This window comes from Gilbertella persicaria (genome assembly GCF_025201335.1).
Source record: "Gilbertella persicaria strain CBS 190.32 chromosome Unknown B0P05scaffold_87, whole genome shotgun sequence".
NCBI classification, from domain to species: domain Eukaryota; kingdom Fungi; phylum Mucoromycota; class Mucoromycetes; order Mucorales; family Choanephoraceae; genus Gilbertella; species Gilbertella persicaria.
The window spans coordinates 39477-59833 of NW_026252048.1; the positions used below are offsets into that span (position 1 = coordinate 39477).

Consider the following 20357-nt stretch of genomic DNA (forward strand, 5'->3'; position numbering starts at 1 on the left):
GAAAAAAGAAATAAAAAAAAAAATAAAAGTCGTTTATAAAACACTTTTGTTTGAAACGGCGGTTAAATGCTGATAAAGAAAAAAGAAAGCTTTATTAGATACATGATAGAGTTGTAAAAGGATAACATGATACAGCAGCAGCAGATAAAGGCATACTACGTTTGAATTGAACAGGATCTACAATAGCTCTATAATTCTCGGGCAGCTTGGTGTGGTCACGCTTAGAGAGTTCACTTGGGCCTTGTTTGATTTTATAAACAACTTGGTCTATATTTGTTTCTGATAATTCAAGCACATCCACTAGACAGCTTCTTAGCTCGGACTCGGTGTGAGCTGCATGGTCAGCAATTAATGCCTTGAAATCACCTTCAGACATGGTTTTGTCTATCAATCCCAAGTAGGTCAATACAGGGTAAAGTAGTTCAACATTGAGTTCTTCTACAGCCAATGGTGTCTTTTGAGATAACATATGGACAGAGACTGTACTGTTTTGAGGAGCACTAGGCATGATGAACTGGTCGTAAAACTCCAACAGAGATGCTTGTGTAATTAAGCCCAGTTCCTTGACATCTTTTTGAATATCATCAAATTCATAATAGCCTGATTCGATTTCAATCCAGTACTTTTGTCCTTCTTCATACAGGTTTTGAAACTTTTCTTGTCGTTCTGCTATTAATGAGTCTACTTGAGATTGATAGTCTGCTTCATTCATATCAGCAATGATTGTCCTTAGTGATTCTAAAAATTCCAAGACGCGGTTCTCAAGATAGACAGGATCCCGTTCGCTTTGGATCAGCACACGGAAAGCCAACATATCCAAGTAACGCTTGCTACCACTAAAGACCATATAGCCTAATTGTTCGCGCGTACGAAGCTGATTGAAACAAGGTTCCTGAGCTATTTGAGCAACCAAATTCAGCCTGTTTCGTAAGGGAATATTTTTGACACTACAGATTTGTGAATAATGACTGATAGCCGAATTGACTTCTTCAAGGTCAGTGACGTTTAAAGAATATACGTATTGATGGCCTTGAGGTACAACAGTGGCACGCTCACCCAAAAATTGGTTCGGTGTCAAAGGACGAGGTTGCAACATGGTTTGAATGGAAGCAAACATTCGAATCGCTTGTTCTTTTTCTAATGATCCATGGACTAAACCTTCAATATGGAGACTGCCCAAGATGGAAGGAATGAATGCCTGTACGTCTTGTACGCTGATATGCTTGATTTCAGACAAATGTTCGTTGTAAGTCCAAATGTTTTGATGAAAAAGAGAGCCCATGTAGTAAATAGAGTGTTGAAAAGGTGCTTCTAAAGAAAAGTTTTCATAGGCACGGGTGATTTCGTCTTTGAATATACTGAAACGATGGGGCTCAATACGCATATGCTTCATTTTATCAATCACTTTTTCCAACAGCAAAGGCAGCTTATCACTGTATCCACCTATATAAAGCTAATTTTCGTAAATACCATCATGCATCCTTTTTTCAACTTACTGAAATCCCTTTTGTATCTTGACTAAGGTAATAGGATAAGCCTGCTACCTCGGCATTATAAGAGTATTCTGATAATGAATCCATCAATAGACTAATATACAAACTGTATACAAAAGAAAAGTTAAAAGGCATTCTCTTTCTACATGGATACCTACTCCGTCAAGACTGAATAATAAGGAGAAGCATAAGTCAATGGGTTCTTAAACAAGATCCATACATTTGTCTTGGGTATCCAAAATGTATCATCTTTTTTGTACCAAATTCTATTCATAGGTGTATCTTGAATCAATTCAGGCTGTGTCTTTCTATTCTCAACTACGACACGGTCTATATCAAGTTTTGAAGGAATAAATTCATTGATAGCAGGTAATGTAAATTCTGGATTCTTGGAGACATATTTCAATTTCTATCAAAGGAAACAATGAGAGAAAAGAATAAAAAACAGACTTCAACTTACAGCCATCAATTGCTCGCTTAATGGCAATGCTTCATATTCTGTTGAATACCATTTTTCAACCCGAGTGCATTGTACACCTTCTGGAAACTCTTGAGAAGCTAATGTCAATCTAAAATTATCAGGTCGAAGTAAAGACATGTGTTGTTCAATAATAACAGGATCGTATTTTCGTAACAATGCAGAGCCACTGATGGTCCATTGAGGTGGCAGACCTTCTTGCATCTGAGCAGACAAAAACGAGGTGTATTGCGAAGGTGAACATTTCTCTGAAAACCTGAATTCAATCTCTGCTAATGATTTGATTTCGTCAAAAATCCACTTTTTGACACCTGCTTCTTTGATAAGCTCAAAGTACTCGAAAATAGCCATCACAACATCTTCATAATGAGCTAGAAAAGGACGTTCAGTACAATCCATTTTGATTTGTTTGATCTTTACCTAGGCCTTGTTCTGTTAAATCTACACTGACATGAAAGAATCCGTATCCAATGCCATCAAGACACATGCCAGAATTTAGATAAGTAGCCCAATTCTTTTTTTTAAGAAAGGAAAGAACAGATCCAGGGCCTTCATGGCCTGTCAAATGTGAGATATAATGCGCAGGCTAAAACCAAAAAAAAAAAAATAAGCAAATGGAAGCGAATGCTCATTTTTAAGTTTACCTGGCTTTCACAGTAAGGCTTTTGGTCTGGAAAAGGAAAAGTGATGTCTAAAGTACGAGTCTTCTTGACAGGCTTAACAAAAATCTGTTTCATGAGTTCATTTTTAGTCAATGGATGACCAGGAAATGAAGGGACAGCAATATCCTTATTTGCCACACTAGAGAATTTATCAACCACCCATTCGGTCAATTGATCCAAAGATTCTTCAAAAAAAAAAAAAAAAATGAAGTCAATTGTCATGTTAATAGAGACTCTTTCTCTCTCTCTCCCTTTTTTTTTACCTCTTCCAATGACAACCAATTTCATGATATTGGCCGAGTAGTAAGTTTCATGAAATTTAAGCAATTCTTGTCGAATATCTAATCCAAGCTTCTTTGGAGTGTCCATTAATGTTTCCAAATTGCCTATTTGAAATAAATGCCATGGGTGATGAGGACTACTCAGACTTTTCTCTACTTGAGCGATTCGCCAACAATCTGACTGTAGGTTCTTTTTATGTTCTGAATCCACTGCTCGAATCTCTCGCTCTGTGCAACTCTTGGAGAATAAAGGGTCGATAAAGAAATGCGAGAAGCGATCCAATGCACCTTCTAGCCATTGGTGACCCACTTCGAAAAAATAGTTTGTGTTTTCTGTTCCTGTATATGCATTTGCATGGCCTAGTTCTGTAAGTGCATGTTTCCAAGAAAACCAATGTTGTACCTGAATGTTCTGACAAGTAACTATAGTAATCGTTTTCTTTAGGATACTTTTTAGTTCCCATAAACAACAAATGTTCACAAAAATGAGCCAAGCCTTGAAGTTGTTCCTAATTTTTATATATGAAATAAATAACGATATAACATTTATTTCATGTCTTACAGGATCACTATGGCTTCCAACATGAACATCGAGCGCAGCACTTGCACGATCTGTTTCTGGATCTTGGATCAACAAGACTTGAAGTTGATTAGCAAGTTGGATCAGACGATACTCTCTACTGTCACTGTCTGATTTCTCTAAAGGTTTAGTGTATACTGAAAAATATTGATTCTTTTTCCAGTCTGTATCATTTAAAGAAATAGCAGAGACCATAATTAAAAAAAAAAGGAGAGGAAAGGGGGAGAGTAGCGCAATGATAGTTCAAAAAATAATAGAGTCACACAAAGTAACTAAATTTTGTTCAAATGATTTGCCTCTTGATTGACTTGAGTAACTTCGTAACATATACAGTGCAGCTGGTAAATTTTGTTTGTTTTCAAAATTTTATGTTTGTCTTTTTGGACAAAATCAGATTGGTGTTACTTATTGTCGGCTATGATGTAAAAGGCTTTGATTCTTTCTTTTCACTCTTATAACTGACTAGCATGATAAATAACACATTTTTTTTTTATAAAGATGGACACGAGAATGTCTATAACGAATATGGAGAAAGAGTTTTTGATCCGATGGAAGGCGTGCTGACCGAAGTTAGTGATCCAAACGCAGTACTCGAAACCATAACGAGCCAAAGTCCTACTTCTTGAGTCTCAAACCAGCAGAGAAAGAAACTACAGCAAAAGATATGATAAAAAAAAAGTTGTAGAAGTTATCAAGCCAATTGACAATGGCGTCTACAAAGACTATAATGACCAGACCAGAGAGGTGTTCATCAACCAAATGATCGAAGGTCCTATGGAGAAAGGAAAAGTGGCTTTACATGCAAAGGATCTCGGAATAGACCCTCGTAATGCTATGCTTTGGTGAAAATACTATGAGAAACCCGGGGAAGCTGCTTACAAAAAGTCGCAAAGGAATTCAGGTCAACCTTAATTCATTTACTCTAGCATGAGCAGCACATTTAGCAAATAAGGAAAAAAGACTTGCAGCTATGTGCTGATGACATTATTGACTCCCTGACATCGCATTTTGAGAACTTCAAGATCTCAAAGTCTCAAATGAACCACCACTTGAGAAACAACATGCTCACTACAATCAAGAAGCCAACCTTCGACCCTAAGGCAAGAAACTCTAAAAATAATTTGCAAACAAGATACGAGTGGTTCATGAAGTGGAAAGACTCAGATCTGGATTACACTAAGAGCTGCGTCTTTATTGATGAGGCTGGATTTAACATCAACTTGAGAAACAATTGGGCTAGGTTGACTGTATGAACAGTTGTAAGATTTTCAGGATAGCTATTCAAATAGAGGATTGTTAGATCTATCAATGGCCTGTTTGAAAAGAGAAGTTATTAACAATCTAAAACCACGGTTGAAGATTGTTATTATTATTATTGTTATTATTGTTATTGTTATTATTATTGTTATTATTTTTTCAATAGCTTCTCCAAAAAAAAAGAGAAAATGCGTAAAAATTAAATGCAAAAGTGGGTACTGGACAGCCAATAAAAGCCTTATTTCTCTTTTTCTTTTGAAAAAAACATGTCTGCTAGCAATGTTTTATGGTAAGTGAAAAACGCGTGATATAGGTCAATATTTACAATGTGAGCTAATGTAAGTGGTAGGAACGCCGCTGAATGGCTTGAGAATAACTACGAAGAGAACAATGGGCTTCCCAGGTTTTTTGTTGCAGGAGACTATTCCTATCAGAATCGAGATAAAGCCATGAATGACTACATTGCTATTGTAACACTTGCTAAAAGCTCGGACGATCCTCTCTATTCAAGATGGGCAAATGCAGTCTCAGAAGCAGAATTTTCAGTAAGTATCAACACAAAGCCACGTCTTGTAATCTCATCAACAAGCAATCAAACTAGATTCTTTCAAATAGATCAGTTGAGGAGTTTTGGGATGTATTATTGAATCACGAAAATCGACACCATTCTCTCAAGGCCTACCAGAAGATCAAATTTATCAATTCTGATCCCTCTTCTAGCCAATTTAAACCCTTAATCGCACAAAAGTTAAAAAGAAAACAAAGTAGCGAACATTTTTCTCAGCCTTCCCGCCAAAGAATTGTTGTCAACGAGGTCGATGGTGTTTTCGTCCCTGGCTTGAGCTCCTCTATTGGTAGTTTTATTGGCACACTGGCAAGCAATTCTCAAACATTGGATAGAAAAAGCAGATATTTTGTTACTCTAGGTATGAATGGTATTCTCGATATGACGGACACTACAGCAGGTAGCCGACTCTCGCAACTCCCAGAAGAAGCATCACAAGCCTGTCAAAATAGGTTTGTACCTGTTCAAAATATAGTCAATTTAAACACAATCCAAAAGTATGAAGAGTTGTTGTTACTCAATGAAAACGAACATCGAAAATTCTTGCGAAGATCCCTGCACCGAATCAAGTATTAAGAAAACGAAAGAGAAGTGTTGTGAGCATATAGAATCTATATACATATTACAAATAAGTATCAGACTTTATTATCACGTACAGATATTCATGGCTAACTGACCAGAATACAGATACAGTAGTTGTAATAGATCTTATGCTCGCTTCATCTATTCATTCTGAAGAGATTGACATATTCCTGACCAAGAGGATATTGTTCGTGACGTATATCAATATATCCTAAAAGTGCATCTCTATTCGCCTGAAGTCTTCACTGAAAAGGCACAAAGCTTCCTATCAGAACAAGATTATATCATCAAGCTTTGGGGTTATCTTATTGAAACCGTATTTCATTCTTCAGGTGTAATGGCTCATTGGGGTGATACTATATCATCTTTCTCGATTAAAAATGGAACTCTTGCCAGAATGGACCTACGATTAATCAACCTCTCGGATGATAGCCATAAGGAGGCACTTGATGTTGGTAACGCTGAGTTTGCCAAGAAAGAAACTGAAAGCAAATATTATAAAGATCTCTTGAAAGCCGTAATATCCTCAAAGATTCATTTAAACGAGCTTGTTGAAAATTTTCCAGGTATCACTCAAGAAAAAGTCAAAAATTTACAAATGCCTCTCTGTGTTGTAACTAGCACGACCTGCTATGTCTATGGTCTTTATCTTGAATCACGCAACCTTTATATACTTAAAGATGTCTGTAGTATGTCTATCCCTTTATCACTAAAGGAAATGAAAGAGTGAGGGATTTCCGAGTTGCTGAAAAATTTGTTTATACTAAAGAAATTTTGCTTGGATATGAAGGCTATGATCGTTGAGAAAGATGGTCTACTGAAAGCAGCAAAAATATCAGTAATCGCGAAGAACAAAAAATGCCCAAAAACTGAAAAAAACTGCAGCACACTAAACTGGTGTAAGGAATTGTGGCTCCCCCCACTTATGGATGACGACGACGATGAATAAGAAGAGAAAAAGATATCCACAGTAAAAATAAAAAAATGTCTCGATTGCTTTCCGCGTATACAGCTTGTATTGATATGATGATAAACTAGCTTTCCACAATACCATAACGTCTGGTTTAAATTGCTCTTTGGGTAATAAGTTAATGGTCAACACTTAGAGCAGTTATGAGAGTAATAAAATGTCTCTTTTTTACAAGTTTGAGGTACTATTTTATATGTATAGCAGAAAGGGATCTTTGAGAATCAATTTATTTATTTAGTTAGCGAAAACAAAGATAAAGTGCGAAATATTCTTAATGGATTGTAATATTACATCTAAATCGTTTACATGATTTTATTGTCAGATCTGACATCTTGTCAAAAGCTCAACAGTAACTGGGAATTAAAGATACAATGGTCAATGGATATAATGATAGATACCTTCGGGTCATAGTCATGAGCCTTTACAACAATTTTTTTTTTCGATTCAATACTATGAATACTCATGTTACCAAAATCAGTAAGAGAGAATATAGCTTACTGAGAGCTGATACTATAGACGAACTGGGTGAAGTCAACATGTTTAGACATCTTATTGAGTTACACAACAAAACCGAAGATGAAGGACTTCCGCTACACAACTTGAAATTTTTCTGTTACAGTACCCACTCAATTTAAGGCCACAGCGAAGTAGCTGAACCATAGCTGAAAGTTAAAATTTACCGTAGCCTAGCAAAGGTTAAAACTTTATTGAAACAGACTTGTTTCGAATTTAGGCTTGTTATTTATTTCATTTAACTTACTTTCTGTAGAAATACAGTTGGAGACTGTAACCTGTTCACAAGACAAGAGGGTGGTGTTAGGTGCTTTTAGCATCTGATAAGAAAATAACACAAAGGCCATTTGTTCATGCATCTCTTAAAGTGGCCAATCTCTTAAAGTGTCCAAGGCAACAGATTGATTGGCTAAGCCACCGGACTTCGAATATGGTATTTTTATTTCCAGAAAAATTTTTTTCTTTTTCAAACCCTTGTCTTTTATTTTTACATTGTTGTCAAAATAAAGACCATATTGCTCAGGGTACTCAAACTCTTGTTTAGCTATCCTATGGAGCTAAAAGAGTGCTACCTTCCAGCCGTGTAGCTGTGTCTGTTCAGTGTTTTGCTTTTTTGGCGCTGTTTAGATATGACGTTATACTAAGACTTGTGTAACCAAAAGCTATTGTCCCTAGCGATTGTTTATACACGTACGTACTAACTGGCTGCAGAGATCAGGTTTTTGGGTTTACTGATTCTCAATACATAGATACTTGTACTCCGGGGTACTTGTATATACAAAGGGAAAAAAGAATGCGTAGTGTCCGCCTTCTATAGTAGCATTCATACATACAAAGATAGAAGACGAGCTATCTTTTGTCTCAAGATTGGGTTTAGCGTTGCCTAATACTCTGTTCAAGAGAGTGGCTAGCTCTTGTTCAGAAAAGAGATGCATTTGTTCAAGTCTGGTCAGCTTGTTCAAACTACTGCAAATACTTGTACTTCGGGGTACTTGTATACACAAAGGGAAAAAAAGAATGCGCAGTAGCATTCATACATACAAAGATAGAAGGCGAGCTATCTTTTGTCTCAAGATTGGGTTTACCGTTGCCTAATACTCTGTTCAAGAGAGTGGCTAGCTCTTGTTCAGAAAAGAGATGCATTTGTTCAAGTCTGGTCAGCTTGTTCAAACTACTGCAAATACTTGTACTTCGGGGTACTTGTACATACAAAGGGAAAAAAAGAATGAGCAGTAGCATTCACACATACAAAGACAAGAGAGTGGTTAGCTCTTGTTCAGAAAAGAGATGCATTTGTTCAAGTCTGGTCAGCTTGTTCAAACTACTGCAAATACTTGTACTTCGGGGTACTTGTATACACAAAGGGAAAAAAAAAGAATGCGCAGTAGCATTCACATACAAAGACAGAAGACGAGCTATCTTCAAACTACTGAAAATACTTGTACTTTGGGGTACTTGTGCCGTTGTATTGTGTATATCACCTTTGTTCTTAATTGAATGATAGTGATATCCCAGTTCTACTTGGAAGACTAGGGTCCGCTTGGATTAAGTTCCGGTGGTCTGTTGTTCCTGTTATTTAACGGGAATGCGTCCTTGACCTTGTTACAAAGGGAAAAAAAGAATGCGCAGCAGCATTCATACATACAAAGACAGAAGACGAGCTGTCTTCAAACTACTGCAAATACTTGTACTTCGGGGTACTTGTATACACAAAGGGGAAAAAGAAGGCATGGTGTCACTTTCTAGGCTGAAACTGGTCTTTCTCTATCGACAAGGCTTTCTCTCAGGTGTCTCCAAGGTTACTCAGCAAGTCTCAAGGTCAATCAAGAATGGCTCTCATGGCTCAGTGGATATCTAGTAAGTATCTTCCAATGGTGTTAAAAGTATAATACACTAAAGTCCTTTTGTTTAGGTGTTTGCAAGGCTGGTCATCAAGGTCTGTTACTGGTCCAAGACTGACTCTCTCCCTGGTTCTACCCTGTTATGGTTAGCAAGCTCAAGATCCCTAGGTATACTCTACTTATGGTGGTGTCTAAGGCGTCTCCAAGGTTGGTCATCATGGTGTGTTACTGGTGCAAGACTGTCTCCCTTTGATTCTGGTTCTTTCAAGTGTTTCAAGGTATCCATTGAAGGACTCAACAGATCTTCGCAATGCCGTCTGCTTCCTTCAGCCTTGTCTGTTTGAGAGTCTGATCAGCTCTTGTGCAGGCAAGAAGAGGGTTTGGTTAGGCTTGATCATCCTAATCAAATCCACAGTACACTGGTGTTTCTCTGTGGTTATGCTCTCCTTCCATAGATAAGTTTCAAATGAGAATGCATACCCTACTTACGATTTTTTTTCCCACAGGTATCCATCAAGGTACACTGGCTGTGTTTCTTTAGGCTAGTGAGCCTCAACTTCTCAAGGTTTGTTCCACTCAAGCTGGTTTCTTAGGTGGCTGAAAGGTCATCCATCAAGACAAACAGTAGGTTCAAGACTCTCTCCTACACTCTCTGTATGGCTGTGCTTCTTTTGGTCGGTTAGTTTCAAGATGACAAAGGTTGTTCTACTCAAGTTGGCTTTTCTAGGTTTCTACAAGGTGATCAAGCAAGGCGTACTGCTGATTCAAGACTTTCCCTCTACGGTTGTGCTCTACTTTGGTCAGTGAGTTCCAAAACAACAAGCTTTGCACTACTCACCGTATTCTGTAGGTATCTGCAAGGCTATCTGTCCAAGTTTACTGCTGGCTCTCGATCGTCTCTTCATGGTTGTGCTTGGTTGTGCTTGGTTGCCCTTGGTCGTGCTTGGTCGTGCTTGGTTATGCTTGGTTGTGCTTGGTTATGCTTGGTTATGCTTGGTTGTGCTTGGTTGTGGTTAGCAAGTTCCACGATCACAAGGTCTGTTCTACTCAAGCTGGTTCCCTAGGCGCCTTCAAGGCTATCCATCAAAACGTACCGATACCTCAAAACTGTTTCTCTCTGATAATGCTCTACTTTAGTCCGTAAGTTTCTAGATGGCGAAGGTTTACTCTACTTACATTGGTTTTCTAGGTATCTGCAAGGTCTTTTGTACAAGTATCACTGGACTTTCAAGACTGGTTTTCCTAGCTCTGGTCCTCTTTGGCCTTCCAAGGTGTTTGTTCAAGGCTTCAACAGGTCTTCATGGTGTGCGTTTCCTTCTTTGAGTCTTCTTGTTTCTGTTTAAGGGTCTGATCAGCTCTTATTGAAGCAAGAAGAGGATTTAGTTAGGTTTGATCACCCTGATTAGATCCACAATATGTTTGTGCTGTGTTTTTTTTACTAGTGTCTCCCCTCTCCTTCTAACTTGTACTTTTCTTTTTTGTTGTCTTTGTGTTGTATTTACAGATAGATTAGGTGCTTTTCTCCGTTTATGCTGTTCGTTTAGTTCATGTTTTATCGTTTCCAAAGAAGCTATAAAAAGCCCTCTCTTGTGTATACTCTACAAGCATTGTGGTGTTGATTAGCCAAAGCTTTAGGTTTTTTTTTCTTTTTGTCTTACTGTCATGCTCAGTGTTGGTTTGATCTCCAGGCATTCCTCAAGCTTAGTGTTTGTTTCTCTTGTTTTTCTTTTCTTTTTTTGGACTGAAGAAGGTTTTGTCTGGTGTCTTTAATGTAAGTAATAGTTGTCTTTTTCTTGTTTTACAGTCAGTGCTTGTGGTTGACTAGATCTTGTGCTTGCGCGTTGTCTATTCATCTTTAGTTATTGGCAAAAACAGTCTTAAATAAAATTAATGGATTAAATCCACTCACGTCTGCTGAGATTGAATAAGCTAAAAAAAATCCCCCCTTTTTTCCATTTGAAGGCCTTGATAAAATAGCGCTAGCAATAAAAGTGATAATTATTCATCATCTTTCTATTTATCAAATGGCAAACAACAACTGATTAAATATAAGCTTTTCTTAGGTTAGAAAGCAGTAAAAGATTTCTTTTTATTGGTTTGTTTTGTTTGTGTTATGCAATTGAACAGTGATACACATCGTATTGTCTATCTCTTTAAAACGCGTAATGCCCTCTTGAAGATTAACTTTTCTTTGCTCATATTTGAATACAACAAGGAAATAAATTGCTATCTATGTATACCTCTTTAAAGAACAAAAAGTAGAGGTCTAAAAAATAAAAGGAATACTTGGACTGTATTCTCTCAATATAAACAATGATATCAGTATGATTATGTTCTCTTCCCCTCCTTTTTTTTTTTTTTTTTTTTTTTGTTAATTGGCTTGAAAGTAAAAAAGAGCAAAGAACGTCTATAAAAAAGAAATGGCGCAGCCTTGTCTTTTTTCTTTTCTTTCTTCCTTTTACTTATCATCTACTCTACTCTTTTAATCAAAAGCTACGCTACCTTAAGGCCTCAAGACCACTTTTGCTCTACTACAAGACCTACTCTACCTTACTTTACTCTTCTACTCTCTTGGCCTCGTATGCAAATTTACTAGCCTCTTCTCATCCATCAAGGAGGTAAGATAATTATTCTAAAAGACACGTTTACTGACTCTCTTATAGGGAACCACTTGTTTCCGTACAGTGATGTTCCAAATGCCCTCTTCTTGTCGGCGATGGCATCCATTCGGCCCTGAACTACGCAGGGCCAGTTTGGGCCGGTTCATTCGGCTCTGAACTACGCAGAGCCGCGTGGGCTATGAAAATCAGCACATTAGAGGGTAGCATGATGGCTTTGGTCTTTTGGTAAGTTATATATGCTTGAAAGCTTTTTTTTTTAATCGTCATTCTAGTTACTTGTTTCCTGGTTCATCAAGGCTCTCTTTCTATGGTTTTACTCTTCTGGTTCTATTCCTGGCTCTATTTTGTATTTGGTGAATCTTTTTCAAACCTCTTCTTCAAAATAATTGCCTCTTCCTAATAAATGAAATTACTTACACATCATTAAAAAATAAACAAGTCATTTTTCCTTCTTTTCTTATCATATATAGTCATGATAAATCATTAATGTGCTTATGCTTCTGTATTATTCAAAACTGCTATGTTTAAATTGAATTCGGGTAAAAGCTAGCATGTCTATGAATAAACAGGTTTTCAATATGAGACAGACCTAGGTGTGCTTCCTTTTTATAAACAAAATTGCAGCTTAAATGATTTTACTAAAGGTACTAGAGAAGACATTTATTATGTTCAGATTACCACGATGGCTTTGTTAAGTTGGAATTCTACTAGAAAGAGAATTGCAGGGTTGAACTGTAGCTCCGTATTAAAGAGCATCTCGCTTTCATAATTTTGAAGGTAATGAAAGATAAAATACGTTTGTATAAAGACGAGTTAATTTGAGCATTCCCCTCAGATCTGCATTCAAGGTTGATTGCACACTGTAATCAGTACAAAAGAAGCCCCTTTTCAATAAATTTTGACTAATAAGTAGGTACTAATTCATATAATATTCGATTTACAGAGCGTTTGAGAGTAAGATTCGCTATTATACATGACATTTCTGAGGTCAAAAAGAGTAACTATTGAGTATGACAAATGGTGCATATCATGCAAGTGGGAGATTCGGTGTTTTTTTTTACTGACACTCACAAACCGCAACTGCGTTTCGATCGAGTTGAGAGGAAGACTAAACACCAGTTAGAAAAAATCAGAGCGTAGTGTTATGGCATATGGAAGACAACATCACTGTAGTTTCGCAAGTGAAATGAGTCCTGATCACCTCATGCTAAAGACGAAAGACAACAAGGCAACATACTTGAGTGGACAAAGCCGTTGATGTAAGTGGAATATACGCATAGCTCTTATTACACAAATACGACAACAAAGAAAAAGGATATGCACAACACAAACACATGATGGGTTTGATCAGGGTAATCAAGCCTTTTCAGATCTTCTTTTTGTCTGAACAAGAGTTGATCAGACTCTCGAATAGACACAAAAAGACTCAAAAAAGTAGACTTACACTACGAAAACTTACTAAGCCTTGAATGTATATCTTCCAAACCCTAAAGAGAGCCAGAGTCTGAAGAAAAGGGTTTGAAAGCCCTATACCACTTGATCAAACGCCTTACAGACACTTGAGAAACCAGCCTGAGTAGAGCACACCTTGTTTATCATAGAGCTTACCGACCAAATCAGAGTAGAACCAGGGAGAGAAATAGTCTTGAACCAGCAGTACATCTTGTTAGACGACCTTTTAGATAACTAAAAAACCAGTTTGAGTAGACTAGTCAATAAACATAAGTTATTGCGCGTTGCTTTTGATGACACAAGTTTCAGTGTGGCTTTATGTCTGAACAACACTAAACAAGCACAACTACACTATTGAAAGATATATAGAAATCAAATAAGCAACATGAACTTACCTTGAAAAAGAATGTAAAAAAGAAACAAAAGTAAATCGTTGCTTTAAGCAAGCCCTTAAACTTCTAAAGACAAAAGTAAAAGCAGCTAGTCTTCAAGAAAACATCCTGAAACAATAACAAACTTTCTTATTCATATGAAAATGTCAATAACCAAAAGAGCAAAGAAAAGTTTAGCTGTTTAAAAAAGAAAGAAAGAAAAAGAAAGAAAGCTATTTTGCACACAAACTGAAAGTACTGATTACTGGTGCCTAAAGATGAACTAACTATTGTCTTTTTTTTTTCTTCCTTTTTTTTTTACCTTGAGCACAAAAAGTATTTCCGTTGATCCGTGCACTATGCATACGTTTACCACATTTTAAATCCGTAGGACAGTGGCTTACTTTTCCCTGAAAATAGACCCTGAAAAATTCATCGCTTTTTCTTTTGTTTGCTACAAAACTCATATACTGTATTGTATATTGCCTATGTCTGATCTTGACCTAGCCTTGGTAGCGATGCGTAGTAGAACAATTGTCTTTTGCTGGAGATCTGTGAGTGTGATGGTTTGGTTATTGCACAAGTTGACCTTGATATACTGAATGACCACGTCAATATCCCATGCTTTCAATTAATGGCCTGCTGGTACAGGTATTGGTTGATTTCGTTTGGAGCTGAAAAAACCTTGGATTGATGGCCGGTAAGCAATAAGTTCTTTGTTAGGATGGATGCTAAATTGCATTTATTCTGCTATTTTCTGAGTACCTATAGATGGTGGTGATAACTTGGCAAGTATCTGTCTTCCACTTCTTAAGTTCAACAATAAGTTCCTTGTTGATTTGATATTACTTGTTCCAGTTGTCGTTCTTGTATTTGGCGACCTATCTTTTAAGTCTAATAAACTCTTCTTTGAACTCATATGTTGTCGTGCTATCCGAATATTCTGATATTTACAATGGTAATTTTGAGCCATGTCTTTCTTCATCTTTCCTGGTTTGCTCTTCAATTTGCAGTCTTTTGAAAAGTGCAAGCGCGTCTGCTGCAGTGAGCAATCTTTCTGGCTCGTTATTGTTGATATCACTCGTAATTTATTCTGCGATGCGCGGCTTTGAAAGATATAAGGAAGAAAGGGGGTTTCAGGAACAATCAACAATTGAATGTCTGTAACCAAAAAAATAATGCTACTTTCCAAAAAAAAAAAAAAAAAAAAAAAAAAAAAGGGGACAAAAGGTTGATATCTGCTGAGAGAACCTACCATTTCATACTCTATTTTTCTACACATATCTTTCTACTCAAATTTGAATTCCTTATTATTCAACTCTAAATTCTGACAGTTACTTGTGTCACAGAATACTTACTTTGAGTCCCAATTATTACTTTATATCACATTAGACTTTATCACATATTGCTCATTTTACATTTAGTCAGCATAGCCTAATATGATCGTATCACTTTTACAGTGATTCATGAATTTATTATATTTGGGCTGTTATAATTGCACTTTTGCAAGTCCAACATGACCACTTTAGAATAGATACAAATACTAGAACAATTCAATTTAAATAAAGACATCCATAATTTCATCTTAAACTTACAATCGTACTTTACTTGTATTATCTTTTACTTTAAACTAGACTATTATTATATCATTCGTCTAACTGGGTACTTTGATCTTGCATTACATTTGATTATTGTACGTTATATTATATTGTATCTTTGTATCTCTTTTATTTATACAAATTACATAGTCGGACGACTTAAGATCTGGTGCTCATTACATATAACTTGCTGTCTATTGCTCTGTTATATTTACTGTTCTATATTTCTACAAGTTACTGCAATCTCTACCTTTGTCCTGTAGCACTAACAAGCACATCAAAGAACTTGAAAATCAGAGCAAGATACAAACTAGCCCAAGAGCTGTTCAAATGATCCTTGGTCCCTTCTCGACGATTGATAGTAAAGCAAAAGTCAAATTAGGCATCATAACGGGGCTATCCAAATGCAACTCAAGGGGAAGCGTAATGTAAGAATTATTGTTTGGAAAAACAAAAGAAGAACATCAAATCAGATGATATGTCGCTAACATCAGTCACCACAGCTCTCGAAATTAAGTAACTTCCTCATTCCAAATGAAACAGTGAAAGCAAGGATTGATACCTGGTAACGTGAGTTTCTCACTTCATCTGGTATCAAAATATTTGGAATTTGATTGGTTAAGTTAAGCGAAAAGCAAGGATTGATACCTAGTAACGTGAGTTTCTCACTTCATCTGGTGTGATGTTTTGATAATAGAGTTATATAATAAGATGATATAGAGACAAAGGTAGATACTTTGAGACTGTTTATACAATTCTATTGTTCTTTTTGATTATAAATTATTCTAGCATATTTATACATGAAGAGATGTCGGAGTAAGTAGTAGTAGAGTTCATGCAAATCACTGAGTCTCTATTATCATAGACTACTTTAAATTAATTAAATAATGTAAATTATGGATTTCGGTTATAAGTCTTGATCTATTAAAAAATACATTGTCTTATTCAGTACAAGAGGTTCTTTTATGTCTATTTCTGATGTGAATTGATTTGATATATTTTAGTATGTAACTGAAGACTTATTTAATGTCAGATCATCACATCTGGTATCAAAGTATCTGAGATTTGATTGGATTGATACCTAGTAACGTGAATTTGATTGGCTAAATTTAGCAAAAAGCAAGGATTGATACCTGGTAACGTGAGTTTCTCACTTCATCTGGTATCAAAATATTTGGAATTTGATTGGTTAAATTAAGCAAAAAGCACCTACCACTGAAAAAAAAAAAAAATTATACTACATCTAAAAGATCTGAAGTTGGGAACTACTTTAGTGGACCTGGATGTTCACGCATTTACTCTGAAGAGACGAAACGGTCCAATTACAATTAATTGGTCTTTGCATTTGTACAAAAGAGAAAAACAGAATACATTCAATCTTTTGCGCAAACATAGAATCAAAGCAAAAGACGTCTTTTTTTTCTTCTTTTTTCATAGAACTTGTCAGGCTTTTAATTTGATAGATTTGTTAATGATTTAAACAGTGACGCAGTCTATTAGTTTGCTGCAGACAGGGACCAGTTTTATTTTGATATGAGATGATTATGTGTATGTGTATTAAAGTCTTATTTCATTAAAGCGATGATGGTAGTTTTGTGGTATTGTTTAAGTTGTTAAGCAGTAAAGAGCAAGCATTGCGCAGTGGGTAGCAGACTTTTTTGTAGCAGGCTTTTTTTGTAGCGGACTTTTTGTAGTATACAGTAGGCAGCAGATCTCTATATAGTACTAGCCGTATCATATCGGTAACCTTGTAGTAGAATTCAGAGGATAAGCCTTATTACTAAAGCTTAGTTCTGTTAGCTCTTTCCTCACAACAAGCCTATCAGTGCTGAGAAAGAAAAGCACAGGTAATGCTTGTGAACTCCTTTACCAATAATCCCTACAGATCTACTGTGTATCCTTCAAGACAATGCCGATGCGCGTTTCCCTCTTTTGGTACTTTGCCTATCAGGAGTAGACGTTTGCGGAAGTTGGCCAACAACAGATACCATTGTTTTACGCGATTCAATAAACGACATCAGTCTTCTTTCTACCAACCAGTCACCAATAGAGATAAAATCAAAGAGAGGGTTTTTTTTCAGTACGCCAGTTTTTCTTATTTACTTGTTTCTGTTGTGTAAGAGAAAGCAGATAAATAAAGTCCCAATAAATCGTGCATTGAATAGTTTGAGTCGTTAGATTTGTAGAGGAGAGACGCCTTAGTATTGCTTGATTTGAAGAGAGATGAACAGAGAGACTAAAAGTATCAGTTACATGAACTCAATGTTGTATACCATTTTTTTTTATTCGAGCCTTGAAAAAAAAACTTGCTCTAGACTTTTTATTCTATTTTTTTTATTTCCATGTGAATATGTCTTGCTAGCCAATTGCTTTCTTCGAATAAGGCCTCTTTTCTTTTTCTGGGTTTGTTTGTATTGTGTAAATTAAAGAGGCTGAATACTTTAACTCATTAAGGATGGAAGAGTTTTCCGCATAACTCTGGAAAATTGATTTACTTACAGGTATGCAGCAGTACATGGTTCTTTATGCTTCTTGACAGTACAGCATGACTGGTTGAAGAGATCTCAATACCTTGTTTAAAAAAAACATAAGTTGCTGTTCATTTCTATTTCAAGCATTTATCCTAGCTTTTTGGACTTGAAGGGAACAAAGTGTGTGATCTGCTTTTGTTTGTGTAACTTAGTTAAAACATTTGTTTATGTCATATATACAATTCTTGTTTACTAAGCTAAAGATTGAAGACAATTTCTAGAACTAGCTCATGTTTCTTTTTAACTGAAAGAGGAAGAAAAAGTAATGGATATAAGCTCTGTAGCAAACAAAAAGAAAGCTTTATTTTTCAGGGAAAGATGGGCGATAGTTCTACGGACTATTCTTGCGTCTAAAGAGTTGAGAAGTAAAGAGTTGAGAAGTAAAGAGTTGAGAAGTAAAGAGTTGATCGTATGTTTTATGCTTTAATGTAATACAAAATCAGGCGTTATCTTTCTTTTTTTTTCTTTCTTCTCTTTATGAATTGATCCTTATCAAAAGAAACAAATAGAAAGAGACAGAAAGAAAAAAAAACAGGGGATATATAAAGTCTCGCAGCACTTTTTCTTTTTACTTCTTTTCTTTAAATCTTTTCTTTTTCTTTCTTTACTTTCAGCTGCTCGTTTCATGGTCCGGTCCCTTTGAGGTAAGTGCTCGCCTTCGTCAATATCAGCGCATGTACCAGCTCCGGTGTGTCTGTTATAGTCAATGATTGCGCTTTCTTATCGACTGTGCTGGCTTTGCGATAAGGGAGTGTATAGACGTTGCCGCCGGTCAAGCATGATGGTGACCGTTGCTATTGATGAGGGAGGTTTTTCTAAGGATCTGGCAACACTATCAATCTGCAGGCGGTTGACATGAGTCAGTGAAGAGGGCCTGGGAGTACGAGTCAGTTGCCTTCTCGTGGCTACTCCTGTGAGTAACTTCTCTATGAAGTGAAACTAAAGACTGACACCATTCATTTTTTGAAATAAATACATGTATAAAATAATATATATATATATATATATATATATATTGTATCATAACAAGTGTTGCCTTTCTTATTTTTTTGTGATCACTTTTTCCTGATAATAATAGCAAGAATAATAATAACATACAGTCAGAAACAGTGAAAAACAGTCGCGAATACATCCAAATGCTACAATACATGAGACAAAGAGTATTTTTTTTGGCATCAATCGTATTTCATGAGCTACTTTTTTCATTTGGATTGAACACATTCTTAGACTAGAGACTCATGCTCTTGCTATAAGATTATTTTGTGTAAACCAATAGACACTGTAAATTAAGTAGACAGAGCTTTATATAAAAACAGACTTTTTATGCAAAATGATCAATTGACTACAAAAAGGCATAAATACATTCGCAAAGAAGACGAGATAGACAGTGCTTGCTTATTTGTAGATCAAGAATCCACAATCATTCATAAGAAATAATGACCAACTGCTGTTTTTATAAATGTGCTTCTTGGTTGTTGTAAACTGATCAAACTGTTATGATCCAGAAATATCATTACGTCTTTTTTTGGAGCATAAAGAAATGTCAAAGTGATTTTTTTTCTTTTTTTGAGAATATGAAATAAAAACAAGGCCAATCTACTTAGGAGCTAACAGCTGTTGCTTATACACGAAACGGAATACAAAAAAAAAATAATAAGCAACAAAGGCTGCAGTAAAGGTACGCCGATGTACAAGAGAGAGAAAAAACGAGCCGTAAAACTATGAGCCAGATTCATTCATTAACACTTTAACATTTTTCTATAAGCAAACATTCTCTTTCTTTGATCTAGGCGGATCAAGTGTGCTCTCCATAGTATATTCTATTCAAAGAAATAATTCAATATCACTTTGATTACTTGCTTAACAAAGTCTTCAGGACGAGAAATGCTTCAACAACAGAAATGATAACAATCCATACAAATCCTGTTTTTTTTTCATAGACATATAAAGGTAGCATAGAGCCTGTTTATGCTCAATATAAATGCTTTAAATGGCCGAAAATCACTCTGATCCAAAGGGTACTACTCACGAAGATTATCGAGCTGACAGCTACTTGGAGCTTCTTATTGACGCTACAAGACAAAAAATGAAGCTGCCAACAAGCATAGACACTCAAAATGTGTTGCACACTGTAATTGGTTGAAAAGAGATTCATTTTAGTATATATCAAATATCAAAGGAGCTTTTTTTTCTGCGCCATTTGTTACGCATGGCATAGAAGAGAAAGTTATGCTACGATAATTGGTAGTCTTGAGATCGAAAAGGCAGCTTACGACACGATGAACAATGAATGGCATGTAAAAAGGAGATCAGGTATTTTAAATCCCGCTCTTCTTTTCTTTTTCTTACGTACAAATTGTTGCTCTCTGCTCTGCAGATTGCTTTTTTTTTTCTCTTTATTAGTACTTGTAATGACTGTCTGATCAAGTTGGTAGAAAGAATAAGAATAAGAACAAGAAGACGAAACTCTAGCCACTAGACTTCAACTACACAAACTCGAAGCGTGGTGTTATAGTGTGTTAAAGACAGCGTGACAAGATCTAATCAAAGATGAGTCCTGAT

The 20357-nt window shown here is 36.1% G+C and overlaps 5 protein-coding genes across 5 annotated transcripts; 4 read left to right on the top strand and 1 right to left on the bottom strand.

Annotated features, from left to right (window-relative positions):
- Window positions 1-94: 94 nt before the first annotated feature.
- B0P05DRAFT_481806 (Metalloenzyme, LuxS/M16 peptidase-like protein) lies at window positions 95-3689 on the bottom strand (the record flags this gene model as incomplete). Its single annotated transcript, XM_051575197.1, has 9 exons — window positions 95-1453; window positions 1497-1599; window positions 1652-1902; window positions 1954-2342; window positions 2392-2557; window positions 2616-2818; window positions 2897-3274; window positions 3318-3423; window positions 3477-3689. The coding sequence occupies 9 exons, from the start codon at window positions 3687-3689 to the stop codon at window positions 95-97; spliced, it is 3168 nt and encodes a 1055-aa protein (XP_051429110.1).
- A 153-nt stretch (window positions 3690-3842) lies between these two features.
- Window positions 3843-4461, top strand: B0P05DRAFT_365567 (uncharacterized protein). Its single transcript, XM_051573637.1, has one exon. It carries the CDS (start codon window positions 3962-3964, stop codon window positions 4118-4120), a length of 159 nt encoding a protein of 52 aa, XP_051429111.1. The 5' UTR covers window positions 3843-3961; the 3' UTR covers window positions 4121-4461.
- Window positions 4462-5017: 556 nt separating this feature from the next.
- Window positions 5018-6628, top strand: B0P05DRAFT_592726 (uncharacterized protein; the record flags this gene model as incomplete). The annotated part of the gene is made up of 5 exons (XM_051583023.1): window positions 5018-5040; window positions 5101-5296; window positions 5353-5885; window positions 5975-6014; window positions 6080-6628. 5 exons carry the CDS (start codon window positions 5018-5020, stop codon window positions 6626-6628), a joined length of 1341 nt encoding a protein of 446 aa, XP_051429112.1.
- A 2582-nt stretch (window positions 6629-9210) lies between these two features.
- On the top strand, window positions 9211-10628 carry B0P05DRAFT_576382 (uncharacterized protein; the record flags this gene model as incomplete). The annotated part of the gene is made up of 10 exons (XM_051581696.1): window positions 9211-9238; window positions 9294-9317; window positions 9373-9500; window positions 9764-9787; window positions 9816-9900; window positions 9950-10025; window positions 10073-10258; window positions 10360-10362; window positions 10412-10527; window positions 10567-10628. The coding sequence occupies 10 exons, from the start codon at window positions 9211-9213 to the stop codon at window positions 10626-10628; spliced, it is 732 nt and encodes a 243-aa protein (XP_051429113.1).
- Window positions 10629-11610: 982 nt separating this feature from the next.
- On the top strand, window positions 11611-11935 carry B0P05DRAFT_566384 (uncharacterized protein; the record flags this gene model as incomplete). Its single annotated transcript, XM_051581054.1, has 2 exons — window positions 11611-11840; window positions 11886-11935. Coding segments are annotated over 2 exons (255 nt in total), but the record flags the coding sequence as incomplete, so codon positions are not given.
- Window positions 11936-20357: the final 8422 nt, after the last annotated feature.

What these genes read in the sequence shown, in the direction of transcription:
- B0P05DRAFT_365567 (XM_051573637.1), top strand. Translation starts at nt 3,962, where the DNA reads ATGATAAATAACACATTTTTTTTTTATAAAGATGGACACGAGAATGTC.